General features: G+C 40.5%; 1 protein-coding gene across 7 annotated transcripts in view; it reads right to left on the bottom strand.

Moving 5' to 3' along the window:
* Positions 1 to 3347: 3347 nt before the first annotated feature.
* The window catches only part of atf7ip (activating transcription factor 7 interacting protein), a 31115-nt gene continuing 10171 nt past the window's right edge, over positions 3348 to 24291 (bottom strand). For 2 of the 7 annotated variants that reach the window (XM_019359861.2, XM_013272957.3), the window contains exons 2-14: positions 13014 to 13066; positions 11597 to 12115; positions 11001 to 11454; positions 9980 to 10161; positions 9558 to 9695; positions 9362 to 9433; positions 9194 to 9267; positions 7494 to 7558; positions 5144 to 5830; positions 4954 to 5058; positions 4781 to 4858; positions 4538 to 4620; positions 3348 to 4270 (exon numbers count right to left, since the gene is read on the bottom strand). In XM_019359861.2, the coding sequence (XP_019215406.1) occupies positions 3815 to 4270; positions 4538 to 4620; positions 4781 to 4858; positions 4954 to 5058; positions 5144 to 5830; positions 7494 to 7558; positions 9194 to 9267; positions 9362 to 9433; positions 9558 to 9695; positions 9980 to 10161; positions 11001 to 11454; positions 11597 to 12109 (2907 nt within the window). In that variant the 5' untranslated portion in view covers positions 12110 to 12115; positions 13014 to 13066 and the 3' untranslated portion in view covers positions 3348 to 3814. The other 5 variants (XM_019359862.2, XM_005469896.4, XM_005469895.4 and 2 more) reach the window with 5 other exon arrangements.

Here is a 24291-nt window from a genome sequence, read left to right on the forward strand (position 1 = left end):
AAGTTTGCAGAAAAACTCATTCAACCCTCAGCCTTCATGGACTGAGAGGACTCAAAGGCCAATTATACCTGTACGCTTCTTGTCTGGGTGGCGACACCTATCATTTGTAGAAGAATATTTCAGCAAATTCTCATGCCCTCAGTTCTCAAATGGTGATGGGCTGTAGTGACATGATTGTTTGTGAGTGGTAGAACCAATGCAGCAACCGTAAAAAGCTCCTGAGTCAAAGTCTGTAAGCGTGGACATTCAATCAAGCCTCTGTATGACCTGGAAGAACCAAAGTCATCACTAAGGTTGGACCTAATTAAATGTTTCCATGAAGGCTGGTACCCATCCTAGGTAAAGCCAGTGAATGTGATGTTATAGCCTGTACAGCTCAAAGTTCCAACACTGGCTCGTACAGACCATCGAGAAGACTCCACAAAATTCCAATTTCAATTTTCTCACTGTTCCCTTCAAGGTACTTTTCTTGAGCAGTGCTGCGCCACTTCCAGCAACCTTGCTACTTCCATTTTTTTTCTATGGATGTTCCATACTGACCAACTGCATGTTCACTTTTGCAGTGCACATTGTATCATATCCATCAAAACAGTGGGCCTCAAACCTGAATCTGAGCGAGGAAGGTGGTTCTGTGATGAATGTGCACAACTGTACAATGGGAAAGTGCCACAGTTCAGATCTTTTGTCCCAGATTTTCTCTCTCGGACCTTTCATTATGTTACAATCTAGAGATATTTTCAGGGTCTAGTTTCATCTCTTGATGCAATACCCTCAAAATTCCACTCATCCAGTGAGGACTGTCTGTCTCTTGACTGTACCTGGAGGTACAGCTTATCACCAGTGATGATCCTCAACATGAAGACTTGACACACAAGTCTATTTTGCTCACTGTGCAAATTTGAGGTCCATGAATAAGTCAGAAATGCAATGGTGCAAAAGACTTTGACACAGTGATTTAAAACTTTCAGGTGTCATCTTCCAAGGCTTATATTGATGCAGCACTCTTGGATCTAGGCATGTCTTGTCACAGCCTAATCTGGTGAACCGGTCTCTCCCTCTGCCAATCACTTCCAGAGGACCACTTAGCTTATCTGTCTTGATTTACCATAGTTGATTTTACCATATTGCAGTGAGCTTAGTCTATTGTACTGGACTGTACTGGAATATTTCTGGACTGAGTTCCTCCGTCCTTCATCAGAGCAGTGCCCCATGCCCTGTCAGCATTTTCATCTAATCTTACCAGGGAAGTGCACTGCCATATACCATCCCTGAAGCCAGGACTTTTTAGTAGATTAGCAGGACACTAATCAGAAGGTTGGTGGTTTGATCCCTGGCTGCTCAAGTCTGCATGCCAACTACTGAACCCTGATGCATTCATTGGAGTGTGAATATTATGTAGAAAACAGTGCTTGCATGAATGGATGAATGAGGATTTTAGTATGTAGTGCTTTGAGTGCTCGGAGTAGAAAAGCATTTTTATAAGAACCAGTCCATTTACCATATCTGCTAGGGTACACTCACTGGCAAATTTCTATGTCAGTGAGCACAAGTATCCTTCTGGATGTCTGACTGGTTTTTGTGATAACGTAGACTTGTCTATAGAAAACTTAGAATACAGTGCACCGAAATAGGCATGCACTCGAGGTGACGGACTGCCCAGTGAACATCAAAAAAGTATAACAGGAAGCCTACTCAGCCATCAGGTCTCTAGCCATTTGAGTTTGTCCACAATGGAGTAAAATCAAAGCAAGAGACAGCTCCTGCTTTTCTGCCCATCCCAAATACCTCTGTTAGACTGCACCTCTTCCACCTAGTCTGTTTATATTTCTTCATCTGAGACATGCCAACGTTAGTCAGAGCTCATGGCCAAATTCCAGCCAGTGTACACAGTTTGTCTCAGTCCGAGCTAGTTTCTGCTTGCCTTTCTTCCAGACTTTGCATTGCCGGTTTCCTGGAGACATGGGACTGTCTTGTTGTTAAGATTCCAAACCAGATCATCTGCCAGCTTGGCAATTTTTTTACCAGAAGGGTTTGTTTCAGTTCCTCTTTCCGCTAAGACTAAAATCACATCTGTGGTTTGCTGTGCAAGTTTCCCCCAAGGTACCACAGGAAAGCCTGCTTTTGTCCAAGTGTATTCTTCTTTTGACCAGCTTCCATAGGTCATGGCCCAAGAACTCAGTCTGAGAACCAATTTCTGCCTTGATTTTAATGGGGCTGTGCAGCTAGTCCCACTAGAGAAGGATAGGTAGCACATTTAAGCAGTGGTTAGCACTGTCGCCTCACAGAAACAAGGTTCTCCGCTTGAACATTATGGTCAGCCGGTGCAACTCTGTATGTTCTCTATGTGGTTCATTGAGTTCCCACTTGCAGTCCAGAGACCGCTTTCTTAAGGTTAACTAGCATCTCCAAATTATCTGTAAGACTTGACATTATCTGTCGCTCTGTTCATCTTAGAGAGGGCTCCAGCCCAGTTGTTTAAAATAAATGGACTTGTGGATGGCTTCAGGGACCCATCTTCAAACCAGCCAGCCAGCCTTGTGCCAAAATAATGGAGTGGTTACAGCTGTTTAAAGCATTTCAATAATCCTCTTGATGCCTTCACAAGGATTTATCCAAATAGTTGTTCTGATCTTGTTCTGGCATTTGAAGAACACCAGTACACCAGTATAAGGAATCCACTGAGTCACAGGACTGCCATCTGCCAAGGTTTATCGGGCACATTCAGACACGATAACATAACCTTTTTGATTTTGGTCCCCACATAACTATATTTTCTGTATCCTGTTACCAAAGTCCATGTCTTTATTAGGCATTGATTTTCTGCTTTGTGGTTTCTGTATGGTCCGAGCCACACAGGCTTAATGACCACTCGGTAATCATCCGGCAACCACTGGTAATGAGGTTAAAAATAAATATATATTCACGTTTCCTGAACCCCTGACCAGTTGGGAGCTGGTGTTGACAGTTGCTTTGAGATTGATTGCTGAAGCCTCATTCACACAGGCCTAGGGATCAGTCAGTGACCCACTGGCAACCCCAGGTTGTTTAGGAAAAGTATGTATCCCCCAACCAGCTGGTGAGTAGTTGCTGGCAGTCGCCAGTGTGACAGTGGTTTGCATAGAGGGTGACGACTTGTCTGCACAAATCGGGCAATCACAAGAACGTTGTGGATGCAGCACTCTTGGAGACAGATTTCACCTAGCATCACCCAGAAACCTCCAGGAACAACTTGCCAATCCTTTGGGAACTGCAAAGGATAACTACAAAGGAGTCACCCAGGCTCTCTAGGCCTAGGTGACTAAACTGCAGAGTTCTATAGCATTAAATACAGAATATTTAATCTGTCGCCGACTTTAATAAAACCTCTTTATTATGCTTGTGAAAGTCTGGTTGCCAGACAAAACTTACAAAAGTTATCATTCCGTTTCTACCACACATTTATACATTTCTGTGCAATTTAGTTTACATGGAAAAAAAAAGTCCTGTCAAGTAAAAGAGGAAAAGAAAAACATCTGGGTCTGAAGAGCAGGAGCGAACAACACAAATACCTGATCTGGCAGGAGGGGCGAACTTTTTAAACTTATATACACAACAGCTTAAGTCACAAAAAACACATTACATATGATGAGTCAGACAAAACCAACGGTTTGCCACTTGAACTCTCCAAGTCAGTTTGTTGCCCAGTTGTTATATGGAAAGACATTTACAGGTGTTTGTTTGTGTCCAGCGCACAATGTTTCAGTTCCTAACACAAAACAGCTGAAAGAAGTCATAAACTATCAAAGGCAAAACACTATGTCTTTTCCGTAACAGTTCAACTAGAGCTGGAACTGATGACATTTGTGCACTGAGGTTCGCAGAAAGAGCCAAAGCGCCCATATACATCTTTGGCTCGAACAGCAAAGTGATACGTGGAGCCAGACTGGAACTGGGTCAGCGTACAGGCCATAGGCAGTGGAAGGGCCTTCACCTCCCCAATTTTCTTCCAGTGCTGCTGAGATGCATTGCTGTTAGAGTTGTCTTGATGAAAGGCATAAAGGTGATAGCTTTCTACAGCTGCGCAGGTCCGATCAACTTCTCCAACACACCAGGAGAGCACTATACCAGTCTGACTCTGCACCAGCTTTAGCTGAGGTTGTTGAGGAGGTGAGGTCCGTTCAGCCTCTGGGGGTAAGCGTGACGGTGCGGGTGCAGGAGGGAGTGGTGGAAGCGCCATGCTGGAGCCTCGAGTCGGTGTAGTGGTTACACTGCGGGATTTTAATGTAGCATCCTGCAAAAAAAAAGAAATCTGGTGTCACAGCTTGTTCTTCTTTTTTAGTTGTGGCAAAAGGATCATTTGTGCTTTGAAAACTCCCAAAAAAGCTAACAGCTGTAGTTTTTACAGAAAAAAAAAATCTATTAATAGCTTTAGAAACCAAGCATCAGCAAATCATGTGCAAATAACAATTCACCAAGACTTAAACATGGAAGTTACAGAACAAAAAAGTAGGGAAGTGCATGTGTGAGAAATATTTGGAATGCAGTTCTAAAAGCTCACCACTGGGGGGCGGTGATGTACTGTCAACTGAGGATTGCCAGAACTGTTCTGATTGCTTAGAGGGGATGCTCTTGCTCCTGTATCTGAAGATAAAAGCACACAAAACAAGAAACTTAGAGTGTATGTATAATTTAGAATTAAAGCACAGGATACATATGCATAGGCATCTGCCTAAATTACTAGATACTTTGTAATTTGCCAGAGTCATAAAATTATTTGTTTAGTGTAATTTGGTGCTCTTACTGTTGTGGATGCTGATGACTGGGTTAGTGCGTGGGCTTGGTGAGGGAGTTGTAACAGTAGCATTCTTCACTCCAGTCACTGAAAACCATAAAACATAACATAATTAGCCTTAATAACATATATTAGGGGAAGTAAAAACACAAAACAAAAAGAAGTTCGCCAACTCTTCTAACCTTGGACATCATCATCGTCTTCGGTGAGGTCAATTACGGATTGGCCTTTGGGTCGTGTCGCTGGTGCAGCTGCTTTAGATGCAGCGGTTCCTGTAACTTGGTTGTCTGAGAAATACAAAATCTAAGTTTAGTACCAAGTTAATGAAAATGAAATGTCAGCAGCAGCTCCGTGCGCTTCAGTCATCCTCACCTGTCTTTGATGTCAGAGACATCCCTTGTGGAGGTCCTGGAGCAGTGGATCCAGTTGCAGCCGGCCCAGATGCTGTAGGTGAAGAGACTGAAGACATGGCCCCGACTACAGAGACAGACTGAGCTGGTGTCCGGGCCGTGGTCACAGATACCCCAGCATGGGGTGTAGTTATTGCCCCTGCACCCCCTTGATACACAGCACGAGCAAGAGAGATCTGGCCAGAGGACATCTGGGCACTGGAGCCATGGAGGGCTGGGACAGTGGCCATGGCTGGTGCCGAGGCTGTGGCTGTGGTCGTCGCAGGTGCAGGCTTGAGTATAAACGTGGCGGTAGAAGCAGTGGTTTTGGACTTGTTCAGTGAGCTGGCTGCAGACAAAGAGGAGACGGGGATGTTGACCAGTGTCCCTGCCTGGCCGTTCACTGATAAAGGCAACTGGATGAGAAGCGGCTGGCCTGGAGCCATCATGCTACTCCCAGGGGCAGTCTTCAGGAGGAGGGTGCCCGTTTGACTCTGGGTGGTACTGCCAGTGGCCAAGGTGGAGGCGGGGTTAGAGTTGGATGTGATCAGCTGCAGGATAGGGGTCTGCTGAACCATGGCAGTTGAAGTGGAGGTGGGAGTTGGAGTTGGAGCCGAAGCTGCAGCAGGGGCTGAAGCTGCGGCAGGGGTTGCGGTAGGAACTGGAACTACTGGGGGGGAAAAAAAAAAAAAAAAAAAAAAAGACTTGTTAGAAGAGACTTGAAAATATCTGCACAGGGCACAGGGTACACTTTTGCTCAAAAGACTGTCAATCATTTGTTAATTGCTAATAAAGGTGATGGCAGTTAAAAACCCATCCCAGCATGATGTGGACAAAAGATTTTGAGACATCTATGCAAAAATACAACATGCAGAAAAATTCAATGACACTTTTCCACACTGCTCCTGGAAAACTTGAAAGGTAAGATGACCCATCTTCTGTAATTCTGTCATGGTCAATAAACTTCAAATTACAAACATGGCTTCTTAACAGGAATAAACATTAAAGAGCAGTCAGAGGTTTGATACGCTCACTTTCACGGTGTTTGTGTAACCAACTCAATTAACATTGCTGACAATTAAAACTAGGCAATATTTTTTCTTATATGTAATTGGCTACATTGTAAACACTTGCTAATAAGTTGACTGTTTTCTTTTTTCTGAATGTTTTGGTGTATTGTGAAAACTAGATGTGATGAAAACAATTCTGGTAATTAAAATAAAATTAAAACAAGACTTTTCAAAAAAATTGTGAAAACTAATTTTTTTAAAAAAGAGTGTAGGAGAAAGTTTAGTATTTATAATGTTTGGTAAAAAATGTATCAATTTTCAGAAAGTTCAGTGTTTTTATTCTAACTGCTGTACTGATTTTCTTAAATCTTGTCTCGGACATATGCCCTCCATACATGAATAACTATAAAGATCAAAACTAAGTGTGAAACGAATAAATACTAAAACAAAACTAAACATTTTAAACAATGACCACTAAACAGAAACAAGAAAATTCCTTCTGGAAACTAACTAAACAGAATTTTAAACAAAAGGTTCAAATGAAATAAAATTAAAAACGAAGAATTAGAAAATACAGAACTATAACAACTATAACACTTTCCTGAAGAAAAAAAACAAAAAATAAAGAACAAAAAAGAGGGTTTGACTCCGCTGTTTACAAAAGTCTCACCACTATTTGCAGCACATGCAGCAGAGTATGCATCAGAACTGAGCAAACTATGGTGCAGAGTTGAGCCATGTCTTCACAATAAAACAACAGCTAGGTTTGTGAAGTAAACTAGCAGGAAGCAGATCTGCCGTAAAGAAATCTGCCAAATCAAACATGCAGAGCTCTCTGCTGTGGAAACCGCTCATAAATAAGGAAGCAGACAAAAGCAACTTTCTGTTGCTAGAAAGTAAATAGATAAAGATGCAAGTCTAATGTGCCACTTGTTTAACTGTGTAAGTATGCATTGGGGATATAGTATACTTTGGCTATTATTTGAAGATCACTCTAAACTGTTTTGAAATGACTGCATTGTTGTGTCAAATCCTAGCTTTATCTGTCACAGCTTGCAATGGATCCCATTTTCATTTACTATTTAGCCGATACACCAATACCTGAATTTGTACTACCTAAAACCTGGAATAGGCCCCAAATACCCAATACCGGTCAGGCTTCAAGAACACACAAAGAATGAACAACATGCAAACCCACATGAAGAAAAAAGTTTAAGATTCAAAACTCCCACAAGAAGCAATTAATTCTGTCGAAGAACAAACAAACAAAACGCGCACAACATTTACCATAAAAAAAGACAAAAAAAGATCTTTGTTACTCACCTGCTGTGCTGGATGAAGAAACAGTTGTGGATGTCTGCTTTACCTCCATGGAAGTCCAGACTGGCCTGTTTAGAAAGATTGCTGATACTTAGAGTTGTTGACACTTGAAGTTGCTTATGTCCTTTACAGGATGAAGACTGAATGAGGTAAGGTGCTGACATTTAGTTTTATTCCATGTAACACAGTCATCTTTGTGGTAGGACCGCAAGTCAAACTTAAAGCGTGTGTCCAAGTTTTCACAAAATCATTCATCGGTATTTAACTGCAGTTCGCTCTCTTCAAGCATGGCGCCAACTTCACAAAGTCTGTCAGCAGAGATTAATATCCTTTTCAACATGATCATTTTTAAGAACACCTACAAAGATCTAAGTGACTGGAGGGTGATATTTAGACAAAATGTTTATGTATGTTCTACCACGAATAATGACAATTGTCCCAGTATGCTTCAGTTCCTGTAGTGTTTAAGCGTCAAAACGACATGCCAGTTCTTTCCTCGTACTCTCGAAAAAACTCCGGCCTTCTCTTTACTCGCAGTATTTCATTGATAACGTCTCGAATTTCTCTCCACTTCTCACAAGACAGCACAGGAAATCGACGCTCAATGTACATCCTCATCGCCCTCCTCAAGTTTATGGGCAGGGCCTCTTTGCCCAATAATCCAACGTAGTTGACCTTTGCAACCCAGTCACAGTAGACATCGTATGGCACTAAGTAGCGGAAAATGTACGAGGCGTAGCGGTCAGGTCTGGGGTTCCCTGAGCTTCTCTTGCAGTTGTGGTAGAGCACGTTTTCCAAGTGCGAGGGAATCGTACGGAGTTTAATGTCTGCTCTGCATTTCCCTTCATTGTACTCTGCCAGCTTTCTCGCCATGGCAACATGGCGGGACATATCTGCTTCCTCTTCCTCCTCCATTTCCTCGTCTTCTCCCTCCATCTTGACAGACAGTGCCGGAGTCTTATCAACAGAGGGCACCAATCCCTCTCTGGGCACCTCAGGCTGCGGCTCTATTGTCTGTCGACGGAGCACGCTGTTGGGAGGAGAGGTGCAGTTTTAACTACACTCTGCACTGCCTGAAGAAACGCTCAGGCTTCATATTGTAGAACGTCACAAGACTCAGGACCTGGACCCATGTGGGGTTACTTTGCAGGTGCAAAACACACACTGGGGCATGTGTTTGTTTATTCCAAACAAGTCTTTAGAAATATTTGGAGCGAAATTAAGACTTTCAAAAAGATGGTCCTGACAAACCGAACAAGGGACATAGATTCTTGTTTCCAAAAAAGTATGGATTTAGAGGACGTAAGGATTGATATTCTGTCCATTTGTTTGTAATCTAGTGATTACACTTAGCAACCCGGGACAATGTCAACTATTCACAGTGTAACGGTTTCGTGTGTAGTAAGTACTTGCTTTAGTCCGGTATTGTCACGTTCATACAAAAGCAAAATTATATTCACACAAAATATCATCGTGCACAAACTGCTATATGATTCAAAGATTACATGTTTAAATACACTGATGCTGTCAGTTTTGAAACCTCAAAATTAGACTGACAAGTGGATTGTCAAAGGTGTGAACTTCCACTGAAGGGACTAAAATGTCTTTAAAAAGCCATGGAGATTTGCTTCTCAAATACATGACTTAACATACAAAGCATAGCTTACAGGGATCTAGACTGAAAATGAGTCCTGAACACTTACCGCTGAGCTTGAGGGTTATTCGTAACCGCTGCAGTCTTGGCAGCAGTAGCAGCAGCAGCAGCAGCAGCAAGTGCCTGTAGAAAACAAATAAGAAGTTTAAACGTTTTTCAGGACATCACCTGCATGCCAAATGGAAACATTTTAACAAGTTACAAAAAAACATCTTACCTCCTGTTTCCTTTTATTCTCTGATACCTGATTGGCCTCTCCAAACTTTTTTGATAGTCGGGCAATCTTGGCCTGAAGAGAAACACCAAGTAGACTTTAGATACTTGTCAAATGAAAGCAGAGCATCTTCCAATGCCCAACATGTTCTCCTTATAGAACAAATTTAATTTCACATAAAAGGTCAACCTGCACTCACTTGGAGTGTGTTAATGGCAGCTTGGTGTTTAGTGGCACAGTCAATTTTGTCTACTCTGTCCTTAAGCTCTTGGAAATGTTTGTCGAAAATGGTGAGCTCCAACACCTTCAATCGCTCCTCCACTAACTGCTGCACAATCTGAGAAGAAGAATAAGGTGAAAGGGATGAAATGTTAAGAAAATGGGTGAAGAGAAACTTTTATTTATCCAAGTTCAGCTAGATCAGTCAAAATGATTATAATTAAGGCCGCATAGCACTGTGAAAAAAATGAAGTCGGCATCAATTATGCTGTATCTGTGAACGGCTAGGATGGGTGAGTCCGAAATATATTTTAAATCATAAAAAAAACCTCACCCGGATTTATGCAACCAGTGTTTAAGACCTATTAGAGTACAAGCATATCTGAATAGTCGAATACAAACCTTCCCAAGTTTATGATGACTGCCAGCTTTTGTAGTAATTTTAAGTTCCAGTTGGGCCTCCAACTCCTCACGGTCCATCTTGGGCCTTTTGCCCTCTATTTTTACAGTTTGCCCATCTTTTTCAGAGCCCTCCGATAAAGTGCGTTTCAGTCCCGAGGTTGAGCTCCTCTCCTCTTTCACTGCTTAGCAAACAAAGACAAACACCAAAATATTTAAACTTTAAACAGAACCAGTAACAGTGACTTTCAATAAGAACATTTGTTGGGTCTCCCTTTCAGTGGCCTGGGGCCCTCAAAAAGAACTGCATACCTCCGAAGGCTTTATTTTCTGTTTCTATTGACACTGCCAGTATGAATGCCAAAGTTATGTAAAAGCTGGTCGGAGGTTAGTTAGCAATTGAGTCAAAGGCATGTCCTAATATAAGCTCAGTCTATATTTATATGGACTTTACCAGTGGTTCCTTAGTCTGTGACGCTGTTTTCTTTTTTTACAAGCTAGCATTAAGAGCCGTTGTTTACATGATTAACATTTTTCCAGTGTTTACACCTAGTGTCTTTTTCTTCTTCTTCTGTTTGTTTGACCAATCAGCATATGAACTGAAGTCTAAACGAATCCCTGTAAACTTACAAAGGGTCCTCTTGTGCTGGATGAGTCCCTAGCCTGAAGTAAAAACAACACCAAATATAGAGTACTAACTGCAATCTTTTCCTACTCCTGCAGTCACACACTTCCTCCAACTCCAAGAACTGCAAAAAAGTTCCATGTATCAAACTGCAATATCATCCAGGAAATTTATTGCAGTAAAATGACATTCAAATGATACATTTCCTGTGACAAAAAAACCTTTCCCTTCAGGATCAGGGGAAGCTGATTATCCCAATGTAAAGTATGCAAGGACTCTGCATTCTGACTTGAAATCTTACCAAATCATTCATGATTTGAGTACAGTGTTACATTATCTTATTAACATGTCATGTTGTATATAATTGCTTTTTGCGTAGCAACATCCACCATCTCATACCTGTATCAGATGGTGGAGTGGACGATGGTCGAGATGGCTTTGAGGCTTGTCCCACATTCGTTTTTTCCTTTTTGGGCTCCACTTTTACAGAGTCCACCTCCATCTTTTCCTCACACGTCGAGCCTTTCTTCACATCCGCTTTGTCAGTCTCTACTTCTTTTATGTCATCATCTTTGATTTCCGCTGATTGTTTTTGGTCCGTACAAGAAGAAGCTGGATTGGGTATAGAGGAAGAAGAAGAGGAAGAGTCGGAAGTGGTACATTTAGGAGAAGAAGGCTTTTCATCTGGTACTTTGGCTGTGGAAGCCTCAGTTTCCATTTCCTTTGCAGTGTCACTATCTGTTTCCATTGGTTCTGTGAAGTCAGATACTGCAGGTGGCACAGGTGTAACCGAACCTTTCAGTGGCTCCACTGCCAAATCTACAACTGGGTCCTCTTCCGCAGTGTGGTCCTCCTGAGGAAAATTAAAAAAGATAACCAATTAAACATTTTTCGGGCTCTCCACTTTCAATATGAACTACAGTATAAACTCATAACATTTTTTAAAATAAATACAAAGGTATCTGACAGTTTTGTTCAGGTTTCCATGCATTTACCTTCTTCTTTTCCTCAGCTGGGATCACCTCAGTGCCTTTTTCCTGTTGTCCCTTACAATCTGTTCTAGCTGGTGTGACAGGTTCACTTGATGATGATGGTGTACCATCTTTCTTCTCATCCTCTTCTACCTTTTTCAGTTCAAAGTTTAGAGGATCCTCTGGTGATCTCGGAGCAGTCATTTCTTCGAGTCCTTTTGGACTTGAAGAGGGAGGGGAAGGTGACAAATTTAGGGACAGGGACGGTGTGGGAGAGCTCAGAGCGGTCGGAGAGACGGGTGGTGTAGTTTGGGGAGTGTTCAAGTCCAGGATGTTGTTTTGCTCTTTGTCGCCCACTTTTTGCCCGTCCTCTTTATGTGTTCCATTCATCAGAGGTGGTGGAGATGGGTTGGACAAACTTGTACCCACAGTGAGCAAAGTGCCGTGCAGGTTCTCCAGCTGTTGTCGATCACTGATCTTCATGGTTTTCCTGGCGCGGAAAATCTTCTTCTTCTCTTCTGTCACAATAACTTCCATCTTTGCCTGTGGAGTGGAGATAAGAGATAACATGCATTCAGAAGGGATTAATGAGAACAGACAACACCTACTGTAAAAGTTAATGGCACAGTGTCTTCCGCTAATTAACCTTTCCTGATCCTGATCTTTACGCATTGCACAGTATTGGGTGCACCGTTTCCGAGAAAACACTAGAGGACACTGCAGAGCTCTTTGGCATTAGCTTTTTCTTTCTAGAAGGTTCTTCTCTCACAGCTGTCTGTGCACCAAACTGATGGTTCCTTAGCAGCCCGTTCCTTTACTACAAATTTAACTCAGCATCCAAGCCAAATCAGACTCATCCATCTGATTACACATTGCTTCATCTGTCCTACAGTGACTTAAGTCAACAAGCAGCTCAGTAAGCCAGGAAACCTTTTTTCATGGTAGTCAGAAAAGCTAAACTTGCTTCTGCAAATCCCCTCTACCTCACTTTTGTGAATAACTACAGATTTCATGTTTACCTAAGCCCCAATCCTGAGAACAGAAGTGGCACGAGTTAACAACAGCAGCAGCCCAACCTTCCTCCCATCCCCCCATCCTCCTATTGGTCCTCTCCTCAGCAAATCAGAACGGACCCATTCAGGCTGTGCTGGCAGCAGCAAAAGGGTTATGCAAAACATGAAGGACTTTCCGTATATAGTTGTGATTGTTGTGCACAATTTACTGTTAAGGCTAGTTGTCACATTCTACAAGGATTCATTTCATGTCTACTTATTTTATATGCATGGAAGCATGTGTTGATTTTAACTTCATTTTATGGGTGTCAGCAGTAAAAATGAACCTGAGCCGTGTGCAGGAGATACTTTACTTGTAGTAATTTTCTTCTTTAGCACTCATATGTGTTATAATGTTAATTAGCAGAGAAAAAGTATTTATAACTCACCTTCAAGCCAAAGGGTCCCTGACAATGGATTTAATACAGGACTTGTCGACAACCTGAGGGACAAATGAGAATAATTTCTTAGCAAATTTCATAGAAACTTGAGCTCCAACTGTCTCTTTGGCTTCAAAATGACATGTTTTTCCAGGTCAATATGAATTTCATCAAACTGAAAGAGCAATTATGTCGATTACTGGATATAAACACACTTATTTATATCCAGATTTAAAATACCATACAGTGAAACTGACTAAGGATACTAAATCTTGGATTTTGATTAGACTGATGCTTCGTCCTTACATTTGTTTCTGCAGTGTAAAATTATCGGTCGTGACCAGGTTTCGCTAACTCATGCTGGTAAAGTATATGAAACTGACTTAATTTGGAATTTTTTGGGAATAGTATTTATGACGTGACAAAAGTCGATACTATTTTTTTTTTTCCCAAAATTCAGTGACTCATAAAGGCAAAAATTACTCAAAGGTAAAACAATAACGTAATATCACAATTATATTTTGGGTGATTATTCAGCTATTTGATAGCAAGAGGATTAAGACAAACACCAATAGAGTGGTGACAAACTGTTGAACGTCGCCAGAGTGGTGACAAACACACAAACGGTTAACACAAAAGGACTCAAAACAGGAAACTGGTTTGCCAGAATGATGGACACAAAAAGATGTTTTACTGAAGAAAGGTGGGGCTTCATTAAAAAAACAAAACATAATTATGTACATGTAAGAAAAAAAACCCCCAAAAACAACATATAGTCACTGACAGTTTTGTTATATTTTTGGTCTTGTTTTCCCCCAGCTGCCAACATGAGACTATATTGCTAAGATCAGATTGTCGCTTCTAGTGGCAAAAAAAGTTAAAAGCAAAAACAGACATTCAAAACCTCAAACAGACAAGTCTTTATACTGGTTTCGGTGCAAAAACACAACATAAAAAGTGGTTACTACATGAGAAACCTTTAGGAGGAGCTGTACGCCGTGTCAGTTTCACACTGTAAACTTGGTTAGCTTTGCTGCTGCTGCAGTACTCACATGCTGCAGAGAGAACGAGGGAAAACAGCCTCAACCTGCAAAAACCTCTCATTTAGCCTTGTGTATTTTGAAGAATAGCAGGCTGCCACATGTAAATGGAAAAACACAAAGGCTAATGTGGACTGAGCGTATAGCTCCAGCTGTAAAGCTGAGCAGCACAGTGAGATGCTGGAGCACACGTTCAATATCTTAGGCCTTCCCTACTCTGTTTTTACATGAGCATGCATGTTTCCTGCTGTTTTCCTTCCTATTGTTCTAAAAATAAGTAAGGCAGCATTTCAATACAATTGCCTAAAAAAAATCTGACCTGAAAAACAAGAAGAAAAAAAACTCCTAAAAAAAAAAAATCAGCGTGCACAAATATGTGGAGCAGTGAAAACTCCAAGCACGATTATTGGTTTACTTCACATTCCAGTGTTACTGCACACTGCGCAGAGCCGACTAACCCCCTCCCCCATCCCACGGCCTCATTTACTGCTCCTGGATTTAGTGCAGGAACTCAAAATGGCCGCTGGATCTCTTGTTTGATGTCAGCCCGAGCTCTCAGTAGCTAGCTGAGAAGGATTCTCATTCAGGTGTATCAGGTTGCAGTACAACTCTGCTTAGCAAGAGTTTTCTAGTCAGCCTGACACTTCAGCAAGCTGTCACATTGTGAACAAATTGTAGAACATTTAAAGAAAATGCTAATTAAGCCAAACATAACCTTAGTTATTTGCTCACAAAATTATAAAGTGATCTTTAAATCCAACCTTTTTATTCCTATAAAACAAGCAGAAAAAGTATCGAGTCGATTTTGTCAGGTTTTATTACTAATCATTATTATGGTCTTTAAAAATGTACACAGACTGTAAAAAGCGCTGTTCTGTGTATAAACGCTGAATCTATATATTTTTTAATAGTTGCTTGCAGCTATGAGAACTAGTGCAGAAAGCAGTCATAACATGTATGAGCATGCATCTGGGTATGGCATTCAATCTTCACTACAAATTAGGCCAAAAAAGGTAACTAAATTTAAAAAAAAAAAAATTATCCTAAATCGGCACAAACAGCATAAACTTAATCAACCTTCACACGCCCCTAGGAAAGCCAACACATGAAAGTTTATAGACTAGAATTCAACCCACTAGATGACGAGTCACACAAGTTGTGAATGTTTCCCAAGAGAGAATCCACTGACTACTGAAACAGCACACACCCATTGTTTCTATCCTTAAAAGCACAACTATGTGATTAAACTGGGTTCAACAATCTTACGAGCACCGATTTCTATCCTCACATGCACTTTTTATTTTACACTTGCATTTTGTTTTTGCAATGTTTTCTAAGCCAGCTTACTAAATATGAACAGCAACTGTTTCATTTGTTTTAAGGTACAGTGGAGTACAGCCAAAGGAAAAAGACATGGAGAGATGTTCAGACTCCATCCTTGGACTTTAACAAATCTTTACTCCAAGTTACAAAATAGCTGCTCATTTCTTTAGAAGTATTCCTCGAAACTCACTGTGTCAGCCCCAGATAAGCGGTCATTAAACTGCTGATTACCAACTCTGTCAATCTAGACTGCAAGCATAACTACTCCAAAATAAAGCAGAAGCAAGGTCACCTGCTTTGAGAGACTGGAGAGGTGGTGGAAAAAAAGAAAAAAAAAAAAAATCAACCTTCTTCAGTCTCTTAGCAACCAAGCAAACAATCAAGACCTGAGATTCATACTTTGTGGTTACATGCAACATCAAAACCTTCTCCTTTGGAACATGGAAGAACATCACTGGTACAGATGGAAGACACAGTCATACTTAATGACATCTTGATCATAAGTTTTCAAGACAACATGTTGGCCTTTCCACCAACACACACAGTGATGATGCATGTTTGTGACGAAGCGGCAAACTATTAATCGGCACATCTCTGGCTGTCCTACAGATATCAGTTAATGTTAAATCCCTTGTTCCTTTGTTTGTTTGTCCACTGTGCACCATTAAACACTAGAAACCATGTGTGAGTGTACCACAGGCCAGCATGAACAAATAAACCTGTGAGTTCAAAGAAAACACACGTGTTCATCAGCAACTTGAGCCAAGAAAGCCCGCTTTGGACTAAGAAAACACAGTTGGGCAGAAGTATTATGACAGTAATTTGTTATTTGAGATTTACAACTTACATGATGACAGACTGTCGAAATGCTACCTTTTTGAGTGAAGTAAAGAATCTTTCTTCATAATAAAATAAAACACAAAGTAAAAACATCTGTAGGAAAAGCTAACTTGAGATCTCTTAAGATGACGTCCACCTAAATCACAGAGACTGTGACTGTTGAAATACTTTAAAAACTAATTTTTAAACCCACTATTTAAAAGCAGGTTATATAGGATTGGGGCCCTTTTGACTGTGAAGCAGGCACCGGCTAAGAGGCCAACACCAGACTACAAAAGAGAGGAGGGGCTCAGTTAGGACCAGTCCATCAAGCACATTGCAGTCATATGGTCTATAAAGTCTGTACTAGCTATTAATTAAACCATTTTTAAATGAAAAGCCTGTTGAGCACTCCTGACACAGCAACGTGTCTTGTTGCATAACATGAGCCGCTAAATTTTTTCCTCCCTTCCTGCTGTCACAGGAGCAAGATTTATTTACAGCTTGCCATAAATACATGTAAGTTTAAACCTTTTATCATTTTTAAATGTAGCGTGGTGATTATCAATGACAACACTAGCTAGCAGCGCACAGACAGAGGGAAAGTACCCTGCACAGACTGTTGCATGGCAACACCCATCCCCCAACTCTAGCACAAACTAGTCCACTGTATGGAAATCTACAGCCAGCACGGGACAAACCATTTTAACAAAGGGCAGAGGGGGATCCGTCCTTTTAGTAAAAACATCATAGGCAGAGGACATTTATGATGAAAAGGTCAAGGGCATTATGTTTATATGAAAGCACAGTACTTTGTGCCGTTCTGTGCTTGCAGTGTTAAAAATATTAAACTGTGTTTCAATCCACTGTTTTTATTCAATTAAAAATATTAAGCCCTTTCAGGGAAAATTTTACTGCTCCCTCTCGGCTCTCTGCTAAATCTTTGATAGATTTAATCTGAACTGCATACACATATGATCAGCTAAGGTTTACTCCAATAACCTGAGGACTAGCTGTTCTTGAGCTGAGCACCGTGTTAGCCACAGTTTTCAACGCTCTCTAATGACTCCTGAGGACCTGAGTCAGACTGTAACATAATCTCACAGGACTCTTCTTTGCAATGCTAAATGCCATACACACAAAATGTTGAATTTATTAGAAACCAGGGAGGGGGGACAATAGCTGTTTTAAATTCTTTCCATCACGTAAGTATTAACAGGCGGTGCACTAGTACCTTAGGGAAAGGTCTCACAGAAAGCAGTAATTTTCCCTCAAGACAAAACGTGCAAAAAATAAACCTCTGAAAAAACTTAAATAAACATGAATTCATATTGTTCAGATATAAACTATTTAAGCCATATATAATGTAGACACTGCGCACATGCTAATCAGGATCACATTTCCTTTCTGTTCAGTGATAAGATGACCATATTGCAGGATGTGTTGAGACCTGATGAAAGGTAGAGGCACCAAAAGGTTTACTGATTTTTTTAATTTGTTAAAATATTTCAAAACCTAGAGCCCTGCACCATCTCCACAGACATCTTTGGCTTAGTCTTCACTGTATTCACACTTTCAAAACAGAACTGGAAAAAACCCTAAACCTTTAGACTGTTAAGGCTGAAACTGAAAATCAAATTGAGTGGACCAAACAATACCCAAACAGCCCAATGTGCCAAATCTCTAAAAAAAACAAACAAACAAAAAAACCATTAAACAAAAGCCTTAATACTAAACAAATGATGGAAAAGAATTTTTTTGTATGTGTTCACCTTTATCAGGAGGACTCTAGAAAATATGGCATCCACTGAAGGTCAGATAAATTATTTAGGAGAGGACGATCAAAGGTAAAGGGGAGGAGTCTATTTTTTTTTTCTCTAAAGCTACTATGCAGTCTGTGCTAAAGACAAACCAAACAGTAAAAAAAAGAAAAAAAAGAAGTGACATTACATTATATATACACAACCAAATGAAAAGCAACACCACAGAAAACAAATAAAGTCACTAACATAACAAAAACGAAGCACAATGTGCACTTTAGTCTCAGCTTAGCTAGCAGTGCACAACCAGCGCTAAATTGCACTTTCGACACTCAACCTAGAACAAGCTGCAGCCACCCTCCCCCTCTCTCCATCTGTCTCTCTCACACAGACAGACACACACACACACACACACACACACACACACACACACACACACAGAAAGGCGCTCTCTCTGGAACAGCCTCTCCCTCTCGCTCATGGGCTGAACCATTCTGCTGTAGGGAGGAAGTGGGGGTGGGGCATTCAAACAAAGAAAATTTTACTTTATTTCTTTTTGAAGTAATACTGTACTTTCAGAATTACTAAGGAACAGCCAGAAGCTTCTTTTTTTTTAAATCTAAAATACTACCGCTAGAATGTTCCAGACCCGCTGAAACTTCTTTAATGTCTTCTTAACACATATCAAACAAGCCAGTTAAGCAATTTTGTACCGAAATGTGTATACAGCCTATTGTTTTTATTGAATGTTAAAAGATTATCTCAGCAAAAAAAGTAAAGAAAATAATCCAAAAAGTATTTATATATATATATATATTTATCTTTTATTAAGAATAAGTGGTGCTTTTTTAGCCCCAAAGTATCATGCTAGCTGCACCCAGTTAAAAAAAAAAAAAAGAAAGAAAAAAAAAAAGAAAAGAAAAAAAAGAGAGAGAGCAGACTCTGACACAATGAGCAGCCTCCACCCGCCCAGCCTCTCCCTCTGCAGGGAGGGCTGCTGTTAAATGAGACTAAACCATTCCTATGCGGGGGTGGTTCCTCTACTCAAGAGGAACAAAGAACACACACCTAAAAATCTAAAATCAAAAGCATACATGGTTCATTTTGGATTCATTTCTTCTAATTAGGTTTGCTTTGAATGATTCATCAAATTAAAATTAAAAAGAACTATTTATGGTAATTTCCTGATTTGACACAAAAACGACAAAACCAAGCTGAAGTAGGATAGATATACAATTTTATTTAAATTTCATTCATCTTCAACCTGCACCTGTCTTCATCAACAGCCCTCTTGCCAGAGTCAATAAAAGCTTGCTGTGCACTCTTTGCCTAACCCTCCTTTCTTCCATGACAGAAACACAAAATGGCCACCAGCGCTGCTGCGAGGAGCATGCCGAGTACAAGCTGGAGCAGATCACATAACAAGCCCCACCCACAAAAAAAAGAAGGGGGAAAAAAAGCAATGTGTATCTGCAGAAATCTTGATGTGCATACGTAAATCTTGAGGAAACAGCGAATTTAACAACTGAGTGCTATCTCTGCATGTTAGTGATCTACTGTAAATCCTGGTTTAGCTTATTTTTGTTACAAGAGACCAGAAGTCTTGTGCTCACTTGATCACTACCACCCTAAGCTATGACTGAAGAATTAAGAAAATCACGACAACCTCAAATATTGCTAAATATTTTATAAGTCTGAAGAACTGAGTAATAAAATAATGCCTTTTCTCTTTCAGACTGGCGTATGTCCTTCAACCAGTAAACCTGACACTTCGCTGTCTAAGGCTGTCAGACACTCTAGATGCTGTTGGCTTTATTTTCTGATTAACTATACACTGAAAAAGCAATTAACTGCTATCTGATATTAGACATTTTTATGAAGGCTAAATAGTGTGGGGGGGAAAAAAAAGATGTCAGCCAGTGAGGGCAGAGCCTGCATTCCTACATTACTGCGCAGAATGCGCAGTCTTCCCTTCCCCCACCCTCTCTGCCTGCATCTGGATTCAATGAAACCTAAAATGGCCACACTGATCTTCTGTGCGCAGGCACACTGAGCTCTTACTGCCTGCTACATCGGCAACAAGATCTCATGTTTAGTAGGAACCACAACAACAACAAAATCCTATGTGGTAAAGTCTAACCAAAACATTTAATGTTAGCTGAAGTGATTTTGTATTCTTAAACACAGGCAATTTTTTTCAAAATTCCCCAAAACAGGTAGCAGCCTTGGGTCTATGGCTGTCACAGAATCTAAAATATTCTTATACAAATTCAATCAAAGCTTTCCTAATATTGTAATACTAGGACTCTGATATTTCCAAACCAATACCTGACTTGTAAAAAAAACTTTGCCATATGCTGTGACTGTATGATCAATGATTAAGACTATCAGGAAAGAGGGTTTTTTAACTTTAGAACAGGGTAAAGATAATATAATGAAAACAGCGCAAACATTAATAGCCTGTTTGCATAGTCTTTTAATGGGTAATAAAGCTTTAAGCTTTTTGAAGCTCCAGTTTCCAACCACAGTGGATGGAAAAGTCAGGTGAACTGGAAAATCTGAATCACCCAGAGGTTTGAGAAAAAGTGTGCGGATGTTTGCTCTGAGATAGTGTGTGCATGCCAGGAGAGGCTCCAGTCTGCCAAGACCTGGAACAGGGTGAGATGTATAGAAAACATTCAGATGGATACATTCACACGTGGACACTTTAGAAGGGAAGTGCATGTCTGATACCAAAACTGTTAAAAGGAAAAAATGTGTTCACGTACACATGATGGTCCTGACGGTACTTTCCAGAGAAACAGGTGCAAATACAGGACTTTATCCTTGAACACGTTCTAGATATGCTGTCAAATTCATAATTCATCTATAAGTGGATGCAGTCGCAGTTTCTCGCCTGAACTCACTCAGCGCGTGAACACAGCCCATCAGGTACAGTCTGCCACCTGCCACAGTCATTTTTTATGCTTTCCCTATGGATTTACACAATTTAGTTTTCACTGTTGTTCAGCAGGCATGTGGACAGATCAACTTAGGCACCAAGCTATCGACACTGTATCTGATCATTCCTCTTTCCAGTGGGATTCCTTTATCTACATATATCCAGCTACTTGCCATCAATTTACATGTTCCCTTAGCTGAAAACCCCAAAGCGCATAGTAATAAAACCAACCAGTAAAATACTAAGAAAATTACAGTAGAAAATATAAATAAATTTTAGAAACTAAATCTCTGAAAAGTAGTCAAAATAAAGGACATTTATTTTGACACAATAAACTGCTGCATTTAAAAGCACTGACTTTTAGCCTACCCATGCTCAAACATTGTACGCGTGATTGTGCCTCCCCCCCTTCTTGTAACAAATTGGACTCCAGCGAGTGCAGGGTAGAAGGAAAAAAGGGAAGAAAACTAGGAAAAGGGTGGGGGAGGGAGAACCAGGAGATCCATGTGAATCAGGCAAGCTGAGCGGGGTTTGTGTAATGACTACAGAAAAATGCTATGGATGGTTACAAATACAAAATGAAGTACACCATCCAACAAAATGAAGTTGACCTAAATTTAATTTTAAGGCATTAAATAAACCAAAAAACAAACAAAAACAAAATTCCCACACTTTTGGCTAACTGCAAAACCAAAACATCTGCATGTAGTTGCTCCATTTTGTTTTTTCAAGAGTCTGAAGGCTATGTGTGGAATAACTTGAGTTTAGGTCACATTGTATGAAATGGCTACAGCTAGCACACAAAGTCAGATCCACAGCCTGACAACAGAGCACCGAACCCCTCCCCCACACCTGCAGTCTGCTCTCTGGAGGTTTACAGCCAGGCATGGACTAAACCATTTCAGGAGTAGGGGGGTTCTCATAAAAAGGGAGGGAACTATAAAGATAAATTACTATTTCAAAGCTACCTAAATGATTCAGACTATATAGTTACATATTCAGATCTAAATAAGCCTATGCTGATCAGGAAACGATTCGTTGTGTCTTCTAGTTCTCTTGTGGAGGCAGATATTTTACCCTTGGCTTTGAAAGACCTGTTCATTCTCCTTAAGCTTTTTGATCAAATTTTACTTCTGTCTGTGTTGCAATAACTCGTCCTTGTTTATGTCTAAAGATGGGTTTTCTCAGCGTGGTAATAAAGTCCAAAATTAAGGACTCACAAATCCAGTGCTATTAACAGCTTCCTCCTCTCTGTCTAAAAACAGACATTCAAGCATAAAGAGGCCATGGAACTCACACACTGTTTTCTGTGAAAAACTTTGCAGGACACAGCTAAAATTTCCTGACTCGATAATTTAGATAAGTCAACAAGCTAGCAACTTTGACACTTTCACATCCCCCACTCTATTCCTTTGATGGGCTGCAGTGAATGCTAGAGCACAAAATGGCTGAATGCCTGAGAATGCCTTTTGTAATGAATATAGCTACCCTGTCCTTTCTCCACATACGCTTGTCTAATACCACTCTATTTTAAAAAGAACTATATTTGTTTCTCCCCTCCCTGCTGGTTTATATAAACAGAAGACTCTTTTTAAATATAAAAGGAGTAGACATATTCTAAATAACATTCATTCAACCTACAGCAGTAAATGGTCATTTCAATTGAATCTGTTGACACGTTGTAAGGGTTAACATACATTAGACAGCTTCATAATTTGACAGTATTTATAGCGAATGTATTTGTTAGCAATGTCTCAAAGTGTTCCCACTTGGCTAGGCTACAATAAAATAATAGTATTTGTAAAGTACTAGTAATTTTTTCCATATATTTCTCTCTATAACTTCTGAAAAATATATTTGTGAAATATTGGTACTTTGTGGGTGACATGAAGCAATGCACAAGCACACCGAGTATAAAAATGGGAACTGTAAGGTAAGAGAGCTAATCCTGCTTTTGCTACTAACTTTCAACAGAATGCGTTTTCTCATGTTTAAATTGATGGATTAATCTAAATCTAAAGCTTGACTGATAAGAAATTAATAACTGGGAACAACCCTACCTTGCTCCAGATTCTTGCTGGAAGACCCGATGACACTTGGCAGACACTGATACAGATTCAGTGGACTGAATGAAATGATGTGTGGATGGTGGCACAATCCTAGGCTTAGCCTATTTAGTAAATGTAGCAAAGGCTAGCTCACCTTTATGAACGTGGCTAAAGTCCAAGTGCTCCAAATTAAAGGCAGAGACATTTTTCCTTTTTACTAGTTCTACTTCTTATTTAGAACCAAACCTAGCTGGGTCAAGCATACCCATTTCACATTCACATATCAAATATCACATAATTAAATGTTGAAACTATGATGACAAGACCTCTTCCCAGTTGAAAAAGCACCAAACCCCTACGCTCCCTCCTGTGATGGGCCCACGTATAGCTTTTAAGTTACCCTGCAAGAACAGGTGACTGGCCTGTCCCTTAATTCATGATTATACTGAAGCGAACATCGACAGCTGGAGACCTGACAGTCAAGAAGTCATTCCTGTTATACTTGTTGGACATCAGCTAGAATTCTGCTGCCTGAGGAGCATATGTAGTTGGTGCATTTTAATGTAAATTCTCCATGGACGTGAAACAGGAAAGCACACGAACCCTCATGCTAAACATGTGACTTCAAAATTTATGTAATTGGAATCCGAGCGGACACACTGACAAGGAAAGTATAATTCCTGATTTAGAGACAGGATGAGGAGCTCAGTCATTCAGGAGTGGTTCAGGGTAGGGACAGTACTCCTCCATATAAAAGGGGCCCATTGAGATGGTTTGGATGGTTATTCCGACACATCCTAGATGAGGGTCATCAGGTGTTCCAAGAAGTCCCTGAGATAGACCAAGGACACACCTTTAGGTGGCTTGGGAACAGAATCAGCTGGAGGAAGTGGCAGAGAACAGTGGGATCTGGGTGATTCTACCTACACAAGTGCTGGTAATGTTGTAAGTTACGACATAACCAGAAACTCCTTTTAATGCTACACTGTAACCTTGCACACAACCTGACATGCACCTCCTGAGAAATATAACTAACTAGGCTGACAGAGCGAGCAACAACTTCAGTGGCATGGAAGGCTATGGTGATCTTTCACAGCATCTTGGCCAAAAGCCTTCCATCACAGTTACCAATTCTGCAGTAGAATCACGTTTGATAGCGAATTTGTTGTGACTGGAGAAAACAGATTAATGCTCTTAGCAATCGTTGCAGCAGTGGCCTAATGTTTTAGGTTACTTCCTGGTGTAATAAAGAGAATTTGGCTCCCTTTACAACAGATGCAGCCTAGGTGCTCACAAGTGTTTTAGTTTATACTTGGCTCCTGAACCAACAATAGGAACCTGGGTCAGGCAAAAGGT

The sequence above is a fragment of the Oreochromis niloticus genome, linkage group LG6 (genome assembly GCF_001858045.2).
Source record: "Oreochromis niloticus isolate F11D_XX linkage group LG6, O_niloticus_UMD_NMBU, whole genome shotgun sequence".
In the NCBI taxonomy this organism is placed as follows: domain Eukaryota; kingdom Metazoa; phylum Chordata; class Actinopteri; order Cichliformes; family Cichlidae; genus Oreochromis; species Oreochromis niloticus.